Source organism: Bubalus bubalis, chromosome 6, assembly GCF_019923935.1.
Source record: "Bubalus bubalis isolate 160015118507 breed Murrah chromosome 6, NDDB_SH_1, whole genome shotgun sequence".
Classification (NCBI taxonomy): Eukaryota; Metazoa; Chordata; class Mammalia; order Artiodactyla; family Bovidae; genus Bubalus; species Bubalus bubalis.
In genome coordinates this window covers 95,003,417-95,026,367 of record NC_059162.1, presented here as the reverse complement: position 1 = coordinate 95,026,367, position 22,951 = coordinate 95,003,417, and the positions used below count along the sequence as shown (strand labels likewise).

At 40.0% G+C, this 22,951-nt stretch overlaps 2 protein-coding genes across 4 annotated transcripts in view; one reads left to right on the top strand and one right to left on the bottom strand.

The window, feature by feature from the left end:
- Positions 1-16,484, bottom strand: part of FAF1 (Fas associated factor 1) — a 513,649-nt gene extending 497,165 nt beyond the window's left edge. The window contains exons 1-2 of one of the 3 annotated variants that reach the window (XM_044945026.2): positions 15,918-16,484; positions 14,447-14,565 (exon numbers count right to left, since the gene is read on the bottom strand). Coding sequence is in view for 1 of the 3 variants with exons in the window: in XM_025289476.2 (XP_025145261.2) it covers positions 8,871-8,915 (45 nt within the window). In the remaining 2 variants the exon portion in view is untranslated. Of the gene's footprint in view, positions 1-8,870; positions 9,000-14,446; positions 14,566-15,917 lie in introns of those variants that run through there. The other 2 variants (XM_044945027.2, XM_025289476.2) reach the window with 2 other exon arrangements.
- A 127-nt stretch (positions 16,485-16,611) lies between these two features.
- Positions 16,612-22,606, top strand: CDKN2C (cyclin dependent kinase inhibitor 2C). Its single transcript, XM_006059254.3, has 3 exons — positions 16,612-17,831; positions 18,287-18,426; positions 21,855-22,606. The coding sequence occupies exons 2-3, from the start codon at positions 18,298-18,300 to the stop codon at positions 22,230-22,232; spliced, it is 507 nt and encodes a 168-aa protein (XP_006059316.1). The 5' UTR covers positions 16,612-17,831; positions 18,287-18,297; the 3' UTR covers positions 22,233-22,606.
- Positions 22,607-22,951: the final 345 nt, after the last annotated feature.

The following is a 22,951-nucleotide window of genomic DNA, read 5'->3' as shown; positions in this document are numbered from 1 at the left end:
AACATTTTTCTATTATAGCTCAGTCCTTAAAGCACATGAACTCTGGGATGGAGGGGAGGGGAGGAAGGGAGGGGAATGTGACGGAACCTAACTCTAACGCCATTAAGGTGCATATAACCTGCAAACTTTTCTACTTTTCTTTACCATAACTTGATATCTCATTCTATCTCAATTTTTCCTCTATAACCACAAATAAGTATAAAGACTGGTACAATTATTCCGTTAATTTTGCTTCTCAAACTTACCTTAAAATGATTAATGATTTAACATGGTAAGAAATTTTGATTTGAGATTAGAATTTCTGCCTTAAAAACAGTTTGAGTGAAAATGTAATCAGGTAGAGTGGTAACATAAGGCAATTCAGTGATAGCATTCAAATTTTACAAAGGTCATGGCCTCAAGCCCTATATTTTGCCACATTATCTTACTGAGTCCTCTATAAAAGCTAACACAGAGGACAGGTGTTTTGAACTTCTCTATAAATGGCTCACCTTGAAGTTATAACCCTCAATTCAATAAATGAGTCTAATTTTAACTCTCCCAATGACAGATTTACTTATTCAAAACTATGTATCACAAAACAGTAGGCACTTAAAAATACATAAAATTTTACAATTCTACTCCATTTATTTGTACCATAACAGCCAATATTCATAATATTCCTTCAAAAATATTCACTGAGCACCTCTTAATAGATACTACAGGAACAGTGGTTAAGATCCAGGCAGTTGTTCAAACAGCTGACAGTAAAGGAAAGAAACATGGTAAGTGATTAGCAACAATCTGATATAAGACTCAAAAGAAGAGAATATGTACAAGATATTTAAGAAGAAATGATTAACACTAACTGGGCACAGAATATTGATGTAATTAAATAAGAAAAAGGTAGGCAAGGATTTTGAAAGACAAATAGAAGTACTCCAAAAGGATATGAGGGTTTCCCAGGTGGTAAAGAATCCACCTCCCAATGCAGGAAATGCAGGAGACATGGATTCAAGACCTGGTTTGAGAAGATGTCCTGGAGGGATAAACAGCAACCCACTCCAGTATTCTTGCCTGGAGAATCCCATGGACAGAGGAGCCTGGCGGGCGACAGTCCATAGGGTCACAAAGAGTCAGACACAACTGAGCACACACACACTCAAAGGGATATGAAAACTAAGCCTTCAAACATATAGACCCATGAAACACCACATTTTATTATGAGCATCAAGTATACACTGAAATACTCAAATTTTTCTAAGTCATAAAAAATGGAAGAATACTTAAGATCACAAAATCAAAGAATCACAGGAATGAATGTAACGTCAAAAATAATTTAGTTCAGTTGTTCTCTAGTCCACAGATCCAGCAACATCAGAATAACCTGAGAACCTGGTAGAAATGCAAATTTGCAAGCACCACCCACGATCCACTCAATCAAAAACTCTGGTCTCGTGATTTAACAAGTCCTCCCAGGTTGTTTTTTTTGTGTGTGTTCCCTGGTGGCTCAGTTGGTAAAGAGCCTGCCCACAATGAGGGAGACCTGGGTTCAATCCCTGGGTTGAGAAGATCCCCTGGAGAAGGAAATGGCAACCCACTTCCAGTATTCTTGCCTGGAGAAATCCGTGAACAGAGGAGTCTGGTAGGCTACAGTCCATGGGGTCACAAAGAGTGGGACACGACTGGGTGACTAACACTTTCATTTTCTTTCCCAGTTATTTTTATGCAAGCTAAAGATTGAGAACCACTAATTTAGACCAGTGGTTTTTAGCACTATTGAAATTCTAGGGCAGATAAATCTTCATCATCATGGGATGTCTACTGCATTGTACAGTACTTAGCAGAACCCTGGCCTCTATCCACTAAATGCCAGCAGCACCCCCCAGTTGTGACAGCCAAAAATGTTTCTAGAAATTGCCCAATGTTCTTTGGGGGACAGAAATCATCCAAAGCTGAAAACCACTTATCTAGACCAGGGATCGGTAAACTTTCCTGTAAGAGCCAGGGCTCTGCAGACCATGCAATGAACTACTCAACTCTGATAACAAGGGCAAAAGTGGCCAGAGACAATACATAAATGAATATGCATAACTGTCTTCCAATAAGGCTTTACTGACAAAAAAAAAAAAAAGATGGTGATTTGGCACTCAGGATGTAGCTTGCTAATACCTTAAGCTAGATAAGGGCTTCCCAGGTGGCACTAATGGTAAAGAATCAGCCTGCCAATGCAGGAGATATAAGAGATGCGAATTTGATCCCTGGGCACGAAGATCCCCTGGAGGAGGGCATGGCAACCCACTCCAGTATTCTTGCCTAGAGAATTCCATGGACAGGAGACTGACAGGCTACAGTCCACAGGATGCAAAGAGTTGGACACAACTGAAGAGAATTAGCATGCACATGAACTCAACAAGCTAGATAAACTGGCTTCTCTGGTGGCTCAGTGGTAACGAATCCTCCTGCCATTGCAGGAAACACAGGTTCAATCCCTGGGTCAGTAAGATCCCCTGGAGAAGGAAGTGACAACCCACTCCAGTATTCTTGCCTGGGAAATCCCATGGACAGAAGAGTCTGGAGGAGTACAGTCCATAGGGTTGGTCACAAAGAGTCAGACACGACTTAGCGACTAAAGAACAACACAACAAAGCTAGATAAACTACCTAAATTATATCTGAATGTCCCCAACCTCAAGTGATTATTCAGACTCTATCTGAACACCTGATCTAGTCCAATCTTTTATGTTCAAGTAGATAGGGCTCTAAACAGATCTCCATCTTGTATTCTGAGTAACTGATATCCAGAAAGGATAAATGACTCTCTCAGAAAACCACAAGGCAAAGCAAAAAAAAAAAAAAAAAAAAAAAAAACAGAGCTCTAGTTGGCCTAAGTGCCTCCTATAGAAGAGTAAACATATAACATGGCCTATGATACATTCAAATGTTCTCACTTCAGAGTTACTAAAACCTAGAAAGAAAAGTACTGATACCATGGGGTGGGCTGAGGGGGATGTTATGGGAAAAGGTAGATAAGTTTATCTTAAAAGCCCAGATAGTAAATATTTTAAGCTTGTGGGCCATGAAGTCTCTGTCTCAACTACTCACAGAGCAGTCATAGAAAACAGGTAAATGAATGGGTGTGGCTGTGTGTAAATAAATCTTTATTTATAAAAACAGACAACCAGCTTATAGATTACAGTTTCCTGACCCTTGAACTACAGAGTCCATAAAACCTGTCTGGCAAACAATAGGCATCCACCCAACCACACTCAACAAATCTGAAGTCTTCCATTCCACGGTTTCTGACCACCTGTGAGGTTAGAAGCATGGCACTGAACTGGACTGAATGGCAGTCTAGGGAGATCAGTCCCTCCCTTCCTCCTCCTTTTCTTCCCTCCCTTCCTTCCTTCTGGCATGTCTGCTATATGCCTGGAACTGTTTATTTATACATAAGTTTTATCAATTTAGAGAAATTTCTAAGTGGTGGATCTTGTTTTCCCTTGGAAATCCAAGCTATCTGACAAATTAAGCTAGAAAATGAACACTCTTATATACACCTGAATAAAACCTTTGTTTCAAACCAGTTCATGACCTTGGACAAGTCACTTCCTTTTTCTGTGTCTCAACTTCCACAAAAGGAAAAATGAGAAGCTAGAAACAGATGATCTCTGAAGTCCCCTGCAGGAAACAAGTGTGTACCTTAAAACTGTCAACAATGAAAATAACAGCTAAAATTTATTAAACACTTTCTATATCAGACATCTGTTCTAATCACTTTAACTCATTTTTCCTTTGGGAAAACTGAAGCAAAGTGGTATGAAGTAACTGGTCAAAAATGACAAGATGAGTAAGAGGCAGAGCTGTGATTTTAATCTAAATAATCGGACATCAAAGTCCATTCTCTTAACCACTATTTACTAAACTTTAACCTACATGCCAAAACCTTATTTCCACAATGACCAACCATCCAAACACAAAACAATATGATTTGTCCCTCTAAAAATAAAGGGGACAGTGAAGAAAAGAAAAGAAAAAAGAGTAACAAGACTACTTCCTACCATAGCACTCAATCTCACCCAAGATAACTTCCCAGGAAATAAAGATGATGTTCCATGAATACTTAGTTTGGTCCCTGATTCACAATATCACCAAGGAAACCTGTCTGTCTGATTAGTACCAATTCTATTCACAGTCTGATATCCTCTTTTGTAGAAGATAACTCTTTGTGTCAAACTGAGAAAGACAGGAGGATTCACAGCTTTATTCAGAAGGAAAAAAATGTAATGAAAGGGTAGACCAGTAGTGTCATGAAGAGTTCATGCTTCAGAGAGGAATTGATAGGCAAATGAAAATTTATTATATTGATAATCCAATAAATGTAAATGTACAAAGCAATTTGGGTAGCAAAGGTATTACTAGCTGGAAAGACCAGGAGTGGAAAACTAACGCACAATTGTGTCATCCAGGATACACAACTGAAGTAACATCAAAATCAGTGCCAAATTAGAGAAGAAATAAAGGTCTTCTTATTGTGACCAATAGAACTAGATTCAGGAAAAAAATACTTTTTTAGAAAAGTAGATGAGTTTTGTTTAAGAAAAAGTCTGAAAGAAAATATTACTACTAGTTAGAGTTGCTTTTGCTTCACTTGAGTGGAACTCTAATCTATGTGTCTGTATTATCGGTTACCAAGAAACAGAAAAATATGTGACGCACATGTGACACTAAATTGCTACACCACTCATTTTGCTCTCAAAAAATAAAATTATAAGTAAAAAAATTATCTTAGACGAAAAACAATTTGGCATAGTATTAATTGAAAAGTTAAAGGGATGGGGAAGAGAGAAGACTCATTCTTCTGTTCATCTAGAATTAAAGTAAAAGGTAACTACTTATTAAATAGCAACTACAATTTTGTTTGCAAAAGTGTTTTCTCATCTGTAAGCAAATCAAATACAGTATCAAGAGTTTGTTTGATCAAATGATTTTTGTTCTATACCTCAACCTTTAAAAAAATTCAAAGAATTATACAATTACAAAAAGATTTGGAATTTTCACCTGAATGCATCTCTTTGTTATAAAAAAGACCTTAAGGAAGGGAAAAAACTCACAATTCATCAGTGCCTGCCTGTTTTTTAAACCCAGGAAATTCCTTTACACCCCCTCCTCATTCTGGTTAGCCAGAACTGTAGGTGTACTAGTCTACTCATTCCTTTACCAATAATATACTATGCTAACACTATTTACATTGAAAGCTTATTTTTGTTAGACTTTTGTTATTCCAAGTTCCAAACTTACTTGTTCAGAGTGGAATTTACAAATAATTGATTAAACACTATGTTGTCATTCTCTCCACTCAATTTTGGTGATGCAACCACTATGGAAAACAATAGGCAATTCCTAAAAAAATTAAAAATAGAAATACAATATGATCTAGCAATTCTACTTCTGCGCATATATCCAAAAGAATTGAGAACAGGGACTTAAAGAGATATTTGAACACCCATGTAGAGCATCAATGATTCACAATAGCCAAAACATGGGGGAAAAGTGTCCACTGGCAAGATGAATGGATCAACAAAATGTGGTACATACACAAAATGGAGTATTATTAATATTCCATTATATTCCATATTCCATTATATTATTCCATATATTCAATAATATTAGAAAGGAAGGAAATCCTGACACATGCTACAACATGGATGAATATTGGGGCCATTATTCTAAGTGAAATAAGTAAGTCACAAAAGAACATATACTGTATGATTCCACTTATCTAAAGTACCTAGAGCATTCACATTCACAGAGACAGAAAGAATGGTGGTGGCGAGGGGCTGGAGAGAAGGAAGAATGGGAAGTTATTTAATAGAAACAGAGTTACAGTTTTGCAAGACAAAAAGAGTTTTGAAGATGGTTGGTTCCACAACTGTGATCATACTTAAAGCCACTGAACTGTCATCCACGCATCTCTATCTCAAATCTCTTAACTTGACAATAGTTAAGATGGCAAATTTTATCTTATGCGTATTTCACCACAATTTAACATTTTTTCCAACTGGTAGCTGCTTTTACTTGGGGTGGGGAGGGGAAATCTTTTAGAAGACAATTAGAAATATATTTGCTTTGTAATTAGTTCACTCACCTACAAAATTTCAAATCTATTCCATTAAGTTGTGAGCCATAATCTTTCATCCACTACTTATCCCATTAAAAGAAACCAGGCAATTTTTTAAAATTATAGCCTAAGACTTGGAATGTAGATGCTTGAATGATACATGCTTCTGTAACTGGTCAAATCAATTTCCCTACCCAAAACTCAACACAGTAAAATTATGTTCTGTTTACCTCATATGATTGTTAGCCACTCCTCCACTGACTTCACCAGAAGTCCTTTCTTTATTAAGACGAAATATTTAGAGAGAATACAAAATCCTTCTCAAGAACTTTCCCACATTTGGACACTGTATTTGTAAGAACCTATTATCTAGCAATAATCAACGTCATAAACGTAATTATTTTAAATTTTAGTCACATTTTAAAATCATGTCCTTTTCTACAATGGCAGCAATGAGCTCAAAACTATTATTAATTTTCACAATCATATGAAATAAGCAGAACATAATTACACTATGTTCACTCTTGCTGGGGAAATCAATTTGTCCAGTTACAGAAGAAGCCAGTATCGTCCACACATCTATATCTCAAATCTCAAGCTATAATTTTTAAAGTAAATTGATTGGTTTCTGGTAACTGGATAAATGCTAATTTTTAGGTTAATTCTATAAAACTTTTACATAATATTATTTAAAAGAATAATTTTTATTTTTGTTTTATATTGGAGACAGCTGATTTCCCTGGAGAAGGGAATGGCAACCCAGTTCAGTATTCTTGCCTGGAGAATCCCACGGACAGAGGAGCCTGGAGGGCTACAGTCCATGGGGTCACAAAGAGTTGGACAAGACAGAGGAACTAACACACACACACACACACAGAGCTGATTTACAATGCTGTGTTAGTTTCAGGTGTACAGCATAGTGAAGAATAATCCATTTTAAAACCAAGTCCACTGGAGTAAACTGATCTGGAATCATCATTTGCAAGAGGAATACAAGGTTCCTAAAATACACAAAAAGCTAACGTGCTTGTGTATGGTTTTCTAAATAACTTTATTCTACAATAATATTCTCCTTCCTATTTGACAATATGAAATTAACTTTCACAACATTTGGCAAACAATTGTTTGATGCAGATGCCATAAGCTTCTTTTTTCCATTTGTAAACAACTGGTCACAGCATTGCCAATTGTTTAAAGGAAAAAACTTACTAGAATGTTTTCATGTGCTCAAAATAAAATCTGAAAAGCTTGTCAGAAAATCTTACTTTACCTCTGAATACAAGAATTCTAAATTTCTGGACCAAAACCAATGCATCTAAGCATAATAATTGTCACAAATAATGAGAGAAAACAGCAACAAGTTACTAGAGTAAGTTTTAAAAGTAAACTATCCTTTTTGTTGTAGTCTAAAGCCTTTCCTACCAGAGCAGAACAATTTTACAAAAGGATAAAACCATTTCTAAATATATAGAGTCCTTTGTCACACAATCATATTCCACATTAGGTAGTAGACTGAATTGGAGAATGAAAAAAGAAGGTGAAATTAGGCAGAAAATCTCAGGCCAATCCTAATCCTACAAAGCACCAAAATCTTGTGGTCAACTTTTCAGAACCTCTTTCTGAGTTTGAAAGTTACAGTATAATGAAATGCAGACACATGCATTTCCCTAATGTAGCAGGTATCTTAGATAATTAAAAGCAAACTCTGGAAATGGACATCAGAATATAAAGTTGTAAGAATAAGTAACTTTAAAAATCAAAGAAAGAAGAAAAGCCCTACAAAATATCATTAAGAAAAAATACTGCCTACTAAGCTAATGTTAGACCATGTGCAATGATGACAGCGTTAAAGGAAGGAAATGTCTGCCTATATGTAACTGAAGCTTCTAAATTAATGCCAAAATAAATGATTAAAAACATCTCACTACAACATTTTCTTCAAACATCAAAAGGCAAAAGTGGTGTTTACAGGGTATTCTAACTCCAAGTGCTTCGTGAAGCATACAGCTCTACTTTCAAAGGGTCTCCCTAAAACAATTATATGCCAGTGGCACTACAGTTGGGTTCACTAAGAAATAATCTTAGCTCATCCTTTAAATTATTCCTGGAGAAAGAACGCCAACCAAGTAATTCAAATCTGTAGAGGAAGGGAGTCCAAAAGCATGGATTGGTAATGTATTCAACTTGTGAATTCAGTTTGTAAATTCACTTTGATATATACACTCCTCATCTTCCTATATCCAAAGAATCTAATAAGGCATCAAAGTCTCAAACGTTTATTCTCCTTCAAAACCAGCACAATGCCCTGCTACCCCTTACCACCTCATCATTCTTTTTAACTCTCCCCTTAATACACCACACCCACACCACCACACCCACACTCCACACAGCACACTCTCCTCATAAACAACCCAAACTCCTCACCCAAAGCACCTCATACTTAGAAGCCCCATATTTAATACCTTCAAACTCTACACACTCTTCATATAATACAGGAAACAATACACAGTCCACACACAAAACAACCCAACACAATACCACCTCACTCTATAAACCACATTCAAACCGTACGTAACACATTCTACACACGCCCCAACATAACATAATCCCCCACAGCTCACAACACACACACATCCCAAGCCAGGTACTGTATAAAAAAACCCTAAACCACACAGCACTGCTGTGCTCAAACAAACGCTGGGAAGAGGCCACCCTTTGGGCACTGGGAAGCCACGAGGTTGGAGATGGGAGGATAATCGGGCCCAATACTTCACCTGAAAATCCGCCAGGATCATCTCCCGGTCCATGTTGGACGTCATGGCGGCCGCCGAGTTCCGCGGCTCCGGGAGCGAAGCGCGCACCTGGGAGGGAGACTGCGCCTCCTGCGGCCGTCGCCGCCGCCGCCGCCGCCGCCGGGCGCCGAAGGGCTGGCGGGCGAGCCGGCGGGCGGGCCGGCGGGCCGGCGGGCGGGGCAGTGCGGGAGGCTAGGCGCTCATGCACTCGGTAACCTTCAGGCGCCTGGGCCGCCCGCCTGTGCCCTGTAGAGCCCGCTCCGCAGCCTCCCAGACAGAGAGGTTGGTAAGGATGTGGGTCCGGTCTTACTGTCGCCGGCCAGGATGAAGGCAGGTTGCGACACCGCGCACCCGGCTCTCTTCAGCGGCGGCGAGACCGGCGGGGGCGGAGAAAGACAGCGAAAAAGCAGGCGGGCAAACGCCACGGCCTCCTCCGCCTCCTCCGCTTCCTCCCAGGCCGCCGCCTCCGCCCCTGGTTGGCCAGAGCCAAGGCTGTCGCACATTTTGCCTGTCATCGAGGTCGCAAAGCGCCGCTTTGCGGCTGCCACGTGACTGCTCTCCTGTCAAGCGCTGGACTCGCGACTACCGGGCGGGGATCTGCGCGCGGCTGGCTGGAACGCCAACCTGAAACTGCGGGAGCTTGGAGTCCCGCAACAGGTTTTTCCGGTTTGAATTAAGGAAAGGCCTGAGGTACCGCCTCCCTCTGGCTGGGTTGGCGGTCAGTTTCTGCTCCTTACGTTGTTATATAGTAGCACACATACACGTCAACCCTCACAAACCAACTCAGCACAGTCACAACCCGTCTAACAGCATTTCATAAATGTACCTCTTCTCTAACAAAGTTTCACCAAAATACAACTTCATATACAGTCTTTTACGTCAACCTGTCAAAACCCACTTACACAGTCATACTCGATCCCAAGCCCTGACGCTTGCATCTTCAGACATAATGTATAAAGGATGACGCCTTGCATCCTCAAACATAATTAACAAGGAGTAAGAAATAACCAGATTCCCACGGTAGTTATGGGGCAGACATGGAAGCTGAGAAAGGTGAGAATATCCATCCCAAGACAAAGATGATCAGGCTTTGAGCCAAAAATAGACAAAGACTATGTACAGGGAGAAGGAAATGGCAACCCGCTCCAGTGTTCGTGCCTGGAGAATCCCAGGGACGGGGTAGCCTGGTGGGCTGCCTTCTGTGGGGTCACACAGAGTCGGACACGACTGAAGTGACTTAGCAGCAGCAGCATGTACAGTGAAGTGTGATAGTTTGTAATTGTCGCTGGAGGAAGAGTGACAATAGAATTGGTTCAACTTTGACTTGGGAAGATATCATCTGCTGGATTGAACTAGAGCTTGTATTTGCCTTGGAAAGGATATAATATCCTGAAAGTGTAAAGTAAGATGGATAATTTTGTGCTGTAGAGTTGAAATAGATAATAGTGAAATCACCATATAGAATCAAGGCCTAGATCTTTGTATTCCCTGAACACGAAGAGCACTGTGGTGTTCCAAAGATCTAGGTTTATTATGTGGGGGGGTTTTTTTCTTTAAATGAAAATAGTCTGTATTTAGCCCAGAATTAGCTAGATAAGGAATAGAACCCTCCATAGTCATATGAATTGAAGGGTTTCCTGGTTAATTGCTGCCCCCCAAGGAATTCCAAAATAAAGCATGAATGTGAATCATGAGGTGAAACATACTACCAGCAATTTAAGTGTGGCAATTCACTTGTCCCATTCATATATGTCGTTCTCAGCACAAGGCAAGTGAGCAAATCCTGCAACGTTGAGATTTTTCTCTGTGATGAAATGTGTGTGTATCCGAGCCAATTCAAATCCAGTACTGCTTCCCTTCTCCCTCCCTTCTCTCCATCTGGAAATTAAAAGGATGTGGTAATGTAGAAACCAGGGAAGAGTACACTGAACATTCAGGAATATGGTTTCTAGTACTGCTTTCCCAACTAATTAGTAGGGAAAACTGGATGGGTCACTTAGACTCTCTGACTCCAGCTTCTGACATGACTATTTCAGGTGATGAGAAAACAATTATGAAAATGCATGGAAGCATAAAATATTTTTACAAAACAGGCATAAACTGCATAGCATTACTAGGCTTGCGTTCTAGTTCTGCCCCTTGACAAAAACAAAAAACTTCTCTTAGTCTCAATTTATTTCTAAAATGGGGCTCATAAAACTTACTTCATAAGGTGACTGTGAATATTGAGTGTATAATGCTTGTGAAAACTTTTCAGAAACCTTAAAGCTGTCCAAACATATTAGTTGCTATTACTTGTATGTATGCATGTGTGCTAAGTCACTTCAGTCATGTCTGACTCTTTGCAACCCCATGGATTGCAGCCCACCAGGCTCCTGCAGGCAAGAATACTGGAATGGTTGCCATGCCCTCCTCCAGTATTACTTGTACACCAGTTCCTAAATGCTTTTCTCAGGATAATCTCTTTCATAAAACTTAAGCCAACAAGGATTCTCTTCCTTTCTAATCACTGCTTTAACGATCTTTACAACACAATTTAATACTCTGTAATTAAACTCTGTAATTTTTTTGTCTAATTGTTTCATCTACACGTTTTAATTTATTTTTGTTTATTTGGCTCCTCCAGGTCTTAGTTGCAGCATGTGGGATGTAGTTCTCGACCAGGGATCAAACTGGACCCCTGCATTGGGAGCTCGGAATCTTAACCACCAGACCACCAGGGAAGCCCCTATGCATGTTTTAATCTCTCCTCAAAGTCTGAACGTCCCTTGAGATTACAAGCCATTTCATTCCATGTGTTTTTATATTCACCATAGTTCATTCATGGCAAAGTCTTTGGTATATAACAACCAAAGCTTTTGAATTTATTAATTTTTATTGGATGTCTAGTATGTACAGGTATTTTACACATCTTATGTCATTTAATGTTTACAACGGAATAAACAGAATAAAAAACTGCTCTGAGAAGTTAAGAATGTGCCCAAAGTCATGCTATACAGTGAGGCTAGGTCAAAACTAATGCTCTTTCTACTTACCCTGTTGTTTCCCCACATTTTACCCTCCATAGTGTATAGTGAGGTGATTGATTCTTCTCTATGACCTAACTATTCATGGTTGGATATCCAGAGTAATTTTCTACCAGAAAAATAAATACTGAATTGAGAAAATTCATTTCGCCAGAATTCCTTCCTTAAACAATTTCATTGCAGTGTCACAAACTAAGAGAATAAAAAGGTATAGAGATTCTCTGTCCATAAACACGAGCAAAGAAAAATGGTTTTAATATATCCATCCTCTTAGTTGTTCCACTGCATGAACTCATGGAGCTCAGTCTAATTCAAATATAGATCTTTTTCTAGAATCTCCATGTTCTTTGATCTTCAGTTCAGTCGCTCAGTCGTGTCCGACTCTTTGCGACCCCATGAATCGCAGCACGCCAGGCCTCCCTGTCTATCACCAACTCCCGGAGTTCACCCAGACTCACGTCCATCGAGTCAGTGATGCCATCCAGCCATCTCATCCTCTGTCGTCCCCTTCTCCTCCTGCCCCCGATCCCTCCCAGCATCAGAGTCTTTTCCAATGAGTCAACTCTTCACATGAGGTGGCCAAAGTACTGGAGCTTCAGCTTTAGCATCATTCCTTCCAAAGAAATCCCAGGGCTGATCTCCTTCAGAATGGACTGGTTGAATCTCCTTGCAGTCCAAGGGACTCTCAAGCGTCTTCTCCAACACCACAGTTCAAAAGCATCAGTTCTTCGGCACTCAGCTTTCTTCACAGTCCAACTCTCACAACCATACATGACTACTGGAAAAACCATAACCTTGACTAAACAGACCTTTGTTGGCAAAGTAATGTCTCTGCTTTGAATATGCTATCTAGGTTGGTCATAACTTCCCTTACAAGGAACTCTCACATCCATACATGATCTTACCATTCTTTTCGAAAGGAAGTTTTATTTCATATTTTTTCAAATATATATATAATATAATCTACTTGTAAATATTTTGATAAATTTTTAATTGTAATAATTTTCAATTTATCTAATACTTGCAAACATAGTACAGAATGTTCCTTTAATCCAGCTTCCTCTAATGTTACCATCTTACACAACCATGGTACTGCTATCAAAACTAAGAAATTAACATTGGCATAATACTGTTATGTTTCAGAGACTCTATTTGGATTTTTACATTAATGTACTTTTTCTGTTCCAGGGTCCAAACCAGGATTCCACACTACATTTAACGGTTCTGTTTCCTTAGCCTCTTTCAATTGTTGACAATTACTCAGTCTTGACTTTTGAAGAATAGTGGTCAGGAACTTTATAGAATGCCCCTCAGTTTGGGTTTGTCTTATAATGTCTTCTCAGAATTATGCTGAGTTTATGGATTTAGGGGAGACCACAAACATGATATGTCCTGATCACATCATATCAGGGACACATGATATCAACATGACTTATTATCGGGGGTGTTAAGCTTGATCTTTCAATTAAGTTAACCAAGTTTTTAAACTGCTACTCAATTATAAATCATGAGATTAATGCTACTACAGTTAGATCCACACTCAAGTAATCAAAAACATATTATATATAATGATTGAATGTTCCTTAAGGCACTAGTGCCTGATCCTGTCTGTTTTTTGTTTTTTTTTTTCTTTCTTTTACAACTTACTACAGAGAAAGGGAAAAGGATACAGGCCAAAACCAGCCAATGGAAGAAGCATTTAGAGAAAAATCTGGAAGGGTTCCAAACGCAAAGCTTCCAGAGTCCTGGACTCTGAAGTAGTGGAAAAGGCCTAACATTTGGGAATCCAAGATCTGAGTTCAAATCTTATATCCACTACCTACTGGCCTTAGTCACAATTTCTATAAATCTCAATTCCTTCACCTGAAAAGAATGAGGAGATAGTTTTATTTAACTCCCAGAGATGTTGTAAAGATTAAATAATGTATACATCGTATGTTATAACCAGGAAACACTACACAAATATTAATCGTTGCCATTATAAACTTTTGAGTTGCTTACTGTGCATTTTTTTCTCACTTTACAAAAAGGCTTCCATAAGTGGTATGAGAACCTATATGAAAAAGCCTACTGAATCTCAGAAATAAAATGCCAAATGCCATTTCATTATGCCACAATAATGAAATGATGAAAAGTTCCCCTGAGTGTACCAACTTGTTTCCTATCTCTCTTGGATCTATAACAAAAGGAAGATTTTGAAACTATGTAAAGAAATTGTAAATACCATATACACATAGCCATAAGTCATTCAGAAACTAGGCATACTTAAGTCAAAGAGGGGGAAAGCACAAAGTAATTTGATTATAGTCTTTCTATAAGTCCTTTCAAATAAGTATGAATTGCTGAAAAGAAAAAGATTTCCATGACTATCTGTATTTTATACCCAACTAAAAGGCTCTGTTTCAGTGTTTGAGATGTGCCATTACTGTGTTAAAAGACAAACTACTATTTTCAATATAGTAGATTCTTAACTGTAAATCTTTCTTGTATACCACGTTAGAATGTAAGCTTGTTGACCGCAGAGATACTCACCTTTGAATCTATTTCAGTGAACTAGCAATCAATATGAGATTTTCATTGACGGTCCTCTGTAGTCTTACTTATGCTTTCTGATCTAAAATTGTAACTTCTGTGCCTCTGGACTGCCAGTTCTGGGTTATACAATAAGCAAACAAAGCATATGCTTTAGGACACCAGCAAAGCCAAAGTGAAAAACACACACACACACACACACACACACACACAACTTCCTTAAATTGTTTAATATTTCAGCAAAATCACTAAAGTAGTAAGATGGGGAAAGTCAGAACCTTGTTGGACTTATTCACATTTATTTTTTGGTCTTATATTATTTTTATTTACACATTAGGTGAATTGGTGGGACATCAAAATCTTTTCAGTGCTTAGGATCTCCAAAAATCTTAATCCAGCTCTGTAGGCATCTTAAATTACCCTAAATTTTATTTGTTATTCAGCAAAAAGAATTCTATTTCATGAAAATTATAATCCATGTATACCTATACTTCACATGAGTACAATTTAAGAATCTTCCTTATTACACTGTCTTCTCTTAGAAACCATAATAAATGCAAGACAGCAACTCTCATAAGTTGGATTAATGCCAGTTATCTCTTATCAGCCAACAATACTACTATATCATCACACACCCTCCAGCTGTACTGAAGGATTACATATTAATTTCCCAGAATAATCAGAAGTAAATTATATTATTTATGGTATTTACTGGTATATATGGAATCTTAAAAGTTCTATTTGAAATGTCTAAATACACGTAAGAAGCAAGAGAAGTTAATTTCTTGTGTTGTAGTTCATGTCTGATTCACATTTCAAGTTCAGTTACCTAAGAAAATAGCTCTGGTTATTTTTCTGTTAACAATTCCGTTAAAGGAAACACCACCAAATTGTTCCAAGTTTGAACTCTCCCTCTACCTACCAGGCAATCTGTTGCTAATGACTATCCAGATGTTGTTGGTGTGTTTCGTTGCTAATACCTACAGTGTACCTCAAGGAGCTCGGTATAGATGTTGCTTGAAAATATGCTTGCTAGAAGCCGGTAATAATTAGACCACTTGTCACTTTTTGTTTGGTTTCATTTTGCCCACTGGGTGCATCATGCAACCGTGTTGGATATTTTTAAGACCAAAAAATATAGAAAGCAGTAATTAATCTTACATAGCTAAAAAAGGAAGTAAAAGTACAGAGAACTGGTGCCTCGGACGACTGAAATAAACATTAGGGAAGATACTCTTCCTTTACATTTAGACACCCCTCCCCCACCCCCAAACAAGTCCCATCTAAAGTAGTCAGAGAGAACTTTGACAAAAACAAATGGCCTTCTTAGAAAACCCTTCCCAAGACCTACTTTAAAAAATTTTTTTGGCTTTAAAGTTAATTGCTTTTCTCCCTTTCCCCAAAGAAATGGAATATTTCCGTTTCAAGTCCCTGGAACATTAAGGCTTCAGAGTTCGTCGTGATTTCTTACCTACACCATGCCTTTAGTTTTCGTAACAATCAGTCTAGAAAATACTTTTGCTTTTTCTGAGCACAGTTTTTTGCTGTCAGGTCTCTCCCTTCATCCCCGCGGCCACCTCGGCCCACCGTGGCCCTGGGCGTTGATCTGGCAGGTGCGAGGCCGAAGCGCTGGACTGAGAAAAGGAGGCCGAGTTTGCACAGAGCGCGCCACGGAGGTGGCGGCGGCAGCGGTAGGCCTGGCCTCCCGAACTTCGAGAGCCTGGCCGGGGAGCGCTGAGGCGGGCGGCCCGCCCCACCAAGGCCGGGGAAAGACTAGCTCCGCGCCAGCCTCCTCTCTGCCTTCCAACAGTCAGCGCCGCCGAGCCTCCGAGGCCCTGCGGCTCTCCGCACCCTTAATTAACAAGCCTCGTTTCCCCACCTCCGGCCCCGCCGGCCTCAGGACAGCTCGGGGTTTCACGTCGCACCCTCCATTCCGCCCGCCAGCCAAAGGAGGCCAAACCCGGCTTCGCCGGGCCGAAAGCCGCTCCAGCCCGGGCCTGGCCGCTGGGCTGGCGGGTGGGAGCCAGCGCAGGAGACAGCGAGGGAAGCCGAGAGCCGGGAGGCGGGAGAAAGGGCGCGGGGCGGGGGGCGGGGCGAACCGGGCTGAGAGCTCGAGCGCCACCAGGGCGGAGGGCGGGGCGTGGGCGGTGCCCTGCCTTCCCGCTCCCGCGGTGCTGTAACTCCGCCGAGCCTCCTTAAAACTCTGCCGTTAAAATGGGGGCGGGTTTTTCAACTCAAAAAGCGCTCAATTTTTTTCTTTTCAAAAAAAGCTGATGAGGTCGGAAAAAAGGGAGAAGAAACCGGCACCGTCTCTGCAGCGGCAACAGAAGCAGCAATTGTTTGAGCGAAAAAAGAAGCGAGGGAGGGAAGGAAAAGACCAGAAAGGGGCACGACGCACAAGTGTCTTGTAGGGGTGAAGGGAGCAGGGACCAGTGATTTGGGGGGGACCAGCTACAAAAGAAACTGTCACTGGGAGCGCTGCGGCTCGGGAGGAAGCGGTGCTACCCGGCTAGCCTCCCGGGCACAGCTGGCTGGCGGCCGCTGCCCTATCGGCGGCACAGGCTGGGGGCACAGGCCAGGGGACTGCGAGAGGTTGGCGAAGTGGCACAGGGCGCCGAAGCCGTTGAGCTCTCGCCGAGGGCGGAACTGGCTGCGCCCTGGAATTGTGGCGACTCGCAATACTCAGAGCTTGGCCTGAGACTTCCTAGGACCCTCCCGATCTCTGGAGCCCTCAGAAAACCGGGAAAAGAAGGAAAAGAAGCGGCGGTCGCTCAATGAGCTTCTACATTAGGAAGTCTGAACTGGCTCGGTTGTAGGCGGGAAGTTACCGGTGGGCTGCCCCGTGCAGCCGCGATGCTGCAGCGCGCTGCCTCAGCAGCCGGGGCTCCATAGACACTTCCCGCATCTCTCTCCCCCTTCCTCACGCTGCTGGGCGTCCCAGGACCCGGTGGGGCCGGCATGACCGGCTTGCCGGGGGCCCGCCGCGCGCCCGGCCGTCTCCGGAGACGCGCGCCGAGCCTGGCTCCCACGGCCTCTCAGGCTCGGCAGGGCTGCGGTAGCCCGGCGGGCGGGCTCCGGAGCCCTCCCGCAAGGCATTAGCCCGCAGCTCGGCCTGGACGCGGATTAAGACTCATCCGGAGAATCGAAGGCCACGGAGGAGTCCTTACGACCTGTAACTTGAGGGCCACGGAACTGCTACTCTCGTTTGATTTTGGTGATCATCTTTAACCCCCGGAGCACATCAGCATCCAGCCACCGAGGCGCTCTCCCTGCAGCGGAGGACTCAGAACTACCCCTTTGCCGAGACGGATGGAGACCGAGCCCCTCCGAGGACCTGCCCCTGCGGTACTGGCTCGCGCGGCTCAAGTCACTACTGTGAACAAGGGTGGGTTAATACCTTTTCTTCCCCCCAAATGTCTCTTTTTCCACGGTATTTTCTGCCCTAACCTAGTCCCTTAAATCTCCGCATACATTACTCCTGGAGATCTGTAGTGTAGGTACGTACCAGCTCTGCCTACATTTTACGTCCAGAGTAATTTACCAGGAATATATGTGTGTCTGTATATCTCTCAGTTTAATCACCAGAATTCTTCATAGGGGTTAAGCTAAAAAGCGAGGAGCGGAGCCCCTCTCCAATGGCTCAGTTTTGCTGAATAATCACGTGTGAATCGAGGGGCGGGCTTTTGGCAGGCAGATCTTACTAGTATTTACTACCAAGCTCTACTCCAGATTAACCATCCCAGTCCTTCTGTCAGTCTCCGATGCCATCATGCAGCCTGGTTAGGAGCGAAGGAAAGGGGAAAAAGAAAAACAACTAATTCATCTTTTCCCGATCGTCAGGACCCTAAAGAATGGCCGAGCCTTGGGGGAACGAGTTGGCGTCCGCAGCTGCCAGGGGGGACCTAGAGCAACTTACTAGTTTGTTGCAAAATAATGTAAACGTCAATGCACAAAATGGATTTGGAAGGACTGCGCTGCAGGTTGGTATCCAGAGAGGTGGGGAAAACAGGTCAACAATGTTGCCTACGTGACCCGGGTTTCTAGAATAATAGCTTTCAAGCTTTCAGGGGTACTAAATTGCACTGTTCTTAAAACTAGTTGGTTGCCATATTTTATATCTTTAAGTGGATCCAACTCCCCAAAATGACGTACTTTGAACAAACTCGTCAAATCCAATAACATCCTCTATATCAAGTGGGTTCCAGGTTTGGTCTTAATTTTTGGAATGTTTTTGTGACTGTGGGGATTGTATACCAGTCGTAGCAGCGCCGAGTTTTTTGGTTTTTTTTTTTTTAGACAGTTCTGTAAACACGTTATTATGATTATTATTTGAAGTAAATACACTGCTATTAGTGGTTTCCGTACTTTGCTCCAATAATTGACTTTAACGTTAATTTTCCTGACTACTGGGGAGGGTATTTTTCCTTCAAATGCTTCAAGTTTTGACAAACGACCTTTCCTCGTTTGGAATGGGTGGCCTGGGCACGGGCACAGGATGTACATTTCACAGTTAATATAATACCATCCACCCATTCAGGATTGAGTAGGAATAAAAAGTTGAATTTTCTAATCAGAGCTCAGTTTATAGTGTTTTTGTCTCTGCGGTCTTACCGTGGTATGTTCTAATTTTTAGTAATTAGATTTACAAGCAACAAATGAAACATGTTCAGCTGCCAAGTATTGTACCTGATAACTTTTTTCCTCCTCTGAACGTTATCATGTAACTTGGTTGAAAGGCTTAGAAACAGAAAAATGGCAAAGTAGTCTCAAACAGTTGCTTTATCTGAGTTCTGATGATATTCTTATAAGCAGTTCGTATTTGAAATGCAACACTTAAAGCTGTTTTTGAAAATCCACTGGGGAGAGGGTTTTTAGAGTGCTTTGTTTTTAATTGCAAGAATGAAAAATTTAAGTGACAGGAGATGTACTACTAACAGACGAAAATCATACACCCTGTATATTTTAAATCAGAATACACTGACTTTGCAAAAATTTCAGTATTAAAGAAGCTTATAGATAGATACTAAATTATTTATCTTGTTATTTCAGGTATATTAAGTGGGGAAAGGATTTTTTTTATTTTTCCACCTCGTAGTTTTTAACAGGTATTTTGATGACAGTAATGTCATAAATTTAATATATTGAAATTTTTCCTATTGAACATTCAAAATATTATATAAATCTCACAAAGAATGAGCCACTTAACCCTGTAAGAATAGGATCTTGCAGGACTTGTGACGAGCAGGAAGACTAGGAGAATAATACTGCAAAACAAAAGTTTTGACAAACATTTTTAATACAACTCTGCAGTCTTGTTTATATTAAACATACTTATCAAGATATTAACACCCACTTATTGTGGCTTAGTCGTAGTACATATAATGAAACACACACAAACAGGAGTCTCAAAGCTTGTTTTCAGTATGTATAATCCTGACTGAAGTTGTATCATAACTCAAGAAAGAACTTTCTTTCAAAACAGTTTCCAGCATTGCTATTATTTTCTGTGGAATATGGCAAAATTTCTCCTACAGTAATGTTTATTTAACTGAATTACAAAAGGTTTTTCCCTCTTCCTAGTGTTAGCCTCTCAATCAGGATAATATCAAAGGCCCTGATCGTACATTTGCTTTACGAAGATCCAAGGTGTCTGTCTCCTATTTTTCCCAGTTCAGGTCCTTAAATGTAACTAAATATTTAGAGGCAATTGTGGTAAAAATTAGATTGTGTTAATTTTTAATAACCAAAAAGTGTATTTCATCTAAGTTCTTAAAAAATAAATTATGTGTCATTTTTAACCACTGCCCCAAAGGAAAGGCCAAAAGTCAGCAGAGTTTTATCAACAGGGAAGCTTAACATCTTGGTCATCTATATAGTTTGAATTAATAAAATATTATTCATTCTAAATATATTTTATATTACTTAATTGGTGATTTTTAAAACAAACATTCTAAAGAGATAGATCAGCTTTGTAAGTTTTTCCAGGATGTATTTAATTTCGAGTGTCTACTATGCAATCTATTTACTATAACTTTAGGTTATTATGAATATACCTAGGAATAAAACAATTAAAATGCTGAAATTTCCTTGCATGTTAATGAGACTATATTTTTTCACAACTAGATTATATGTATTGTATAATTTCATGCTGCTGTACAAACTACTTTATAATTATGAGAGCCTAATAGAGACGTCTTATTAGAGTGAAATATATTCAAACACCAGTACATAAGTCTTTATCATGTAAATTAGTTGTATGTTGATAGCAAATTTTAATATCAAATTCTGGCTTTTAAAATATTGGCAGTTTACAAATAACTATTCCTAAATGCCTGATAATAACTGCAAAAGGAAATAAGATGAGGTCACCAGTTGATTAACAAACAGGCTGAAACCACAGACAAAGCTTTCTATGTCCCAAAATATACGTTAAATATCTTACTTTCTCTTCTTTTGCTCAATTGAAAATTTGGAAACTAGCTAGAACTTTTTAGGATACAGTAAGTAAAATAGTAGAATGACTGTTCCATTCCTTTTAAGAACAGTTGCCATACAGTCTTTTCCTATCTAATACAAGGCATATCATTAATATGTTATGTTTTAGATAAATCAGTATCATTGGCAATGTAAAAAACACTTGCTTTTTAAAAAAAAACGCTTTAATATTCAATAACGTTTTAAATTTTCAAGTGGAGGATTCTAATAACTAAATACACCTAGTAACCCACATGAAATAGTTGCAAAGAAAAAAAACATTTAAAAATTACTTGGAAACTTGGGGCTTATCTGTTTGGAGAGAACTTGTGAAAATTAATAATTTAAGAAAATACCAGGTTTGGATTTTAAAGAGATCATTTTTACATAGTAAAATCAGCCTAGATGGAGTCTGGTGTGTGGAAACATTTCTTTGAGAATTTAAAGAAGCTCATTCTCCTTCTTTTTAGCTATTTAGAAAATTTTTACCCACATTTAATTTTGCAGAATCAATACCCCAAGCACATTTTATGAACGTGACGAACCAAACAGAAGACTTACTTAAATCTCAAATTCCATTTCTTTTATTTTAATAAATTCATGAAATTACACTAACTCTTTATGGGAGACAGAGAGCTGAGTTGTCAGTGAATTTTGTACAAATTGCACTCATTCTATTTTTATTAATCGATGTATCCTACTTTGGGGCTCGTTTAAGATATTCCATCATACAAGCTCAATTTTTAGAAGTTTTCTTCTACTTTTACCTAATAGTACTCATCTGCTGCAACTGAGCCCTTCAAACTCCATCACATGGGTCTTCCCAAAGCACTCCTTCACCGAAAAAAGTTACATAAATAGAAAGATGGATATTCTAAAATAGCCTTGTAGTAGGAGCGCTTGAAGGATTCTACCGTTTTTTCTCCTTTTCTAGGTTATGAAACTTGGAAATCCGGAGATTGCCAGGAGACTACTACTTAGAGGTGCTAATCCCGATTTGAAAGACCGAACTGGTTTCGCTGTCATTCACGATGCGGCCAGAGCAGGTTTCCTGGACACTTTACAGACTTTGCTGGAGTTTCAAGCTGATGTTAACATCGAGGATAATGAAGGGAACCTGCCCTTGCACTTGGCTGCCAAAGAAGGCCACCTCCCCGTGGTGGAGTTCCTTGTGAAGCACACGGCCTGCAAAGTGGGGCATCGGAACCATCAGGGGGACACCGCCTGCGACTTGGCCAGGCTCTACCGGAGAAACGAGGTCGTTAGCCTGATGGAGGGAAACCGGGCGGAGGGAGCTGCGAATCTGCAATGAATGTGGGGAGGGCTCTCCCACACTGCCTTCTGTTTTGTCAGTTAATTGATTGGCTGTCCTATTTTAATATCATTTGTTAAAATTCAGTTTTGTCATATTTTAAGCAGCTAGCTAAAGCCTCTGAAACTGCTAAGTGGAAATCTTACTACAGCTTTATGAATATATTTAAGCAACATCTCTTTTACCTGCAAAACCCTGAGTTCTAACATGTAATTGCAAAAGCTTTGGCTTTCTTCTGAATATTTTATCTTTCCCTGACTTTTCTCCTTGCCTCTCCCTTTGCCAGTCTCAGTACCCAACTTGGAGACTTTGTTTTTAAAATGGTTTGTCCTGATGCTTCTTTTGCCTGATTAAAACACATTTTCAAAACAGGACAATGTTTTCTGTGATTTCCACGCCTCTTATAATCCACATGTGATATGCTTCTTGCTAAGGAGAACTAAACTGAAAGATCATGGTGTTTTAAGTCTTGACATCAGAACTAGACATATTCTATTGATGATCCAGTTAAATGCTTTTCTTTCTCTCCTCATGCCTCCCAGCAAAGATTTTACTTGATGCCTAATATGTCTGCTTTAAAATAGAGTAAGAACAACATTTTTTTGGAAATCAAACCTGAAATTACCTCAGTGTAGATTTATCCTAATATTTGATCTTCCTTTTTTCTCAAAGTTAAGTTAAATCGTTGAAAAACAGGTCTCAGAAGTAACGATCTGGAA

What these genes read in the sequence shown, in the direction of transcription:
- CDKN2C (XM_006059254.3), top strand. Translation starts at nt 18,298, where the DNA reads ATGGCCGAGCCTTGGGGGAACGAGTTGGCGTCCGCAGCTGCCAGGGGG. An exon ending in TTGGAAGGACTGCGCTGCAG is followed by an intron (nt 18,427 to 21,854) that starts GTTGGTATCCAG and finishes CTCCTTTTCTAG; the next exon opens with GTTATGAAACTTGGAAATCC.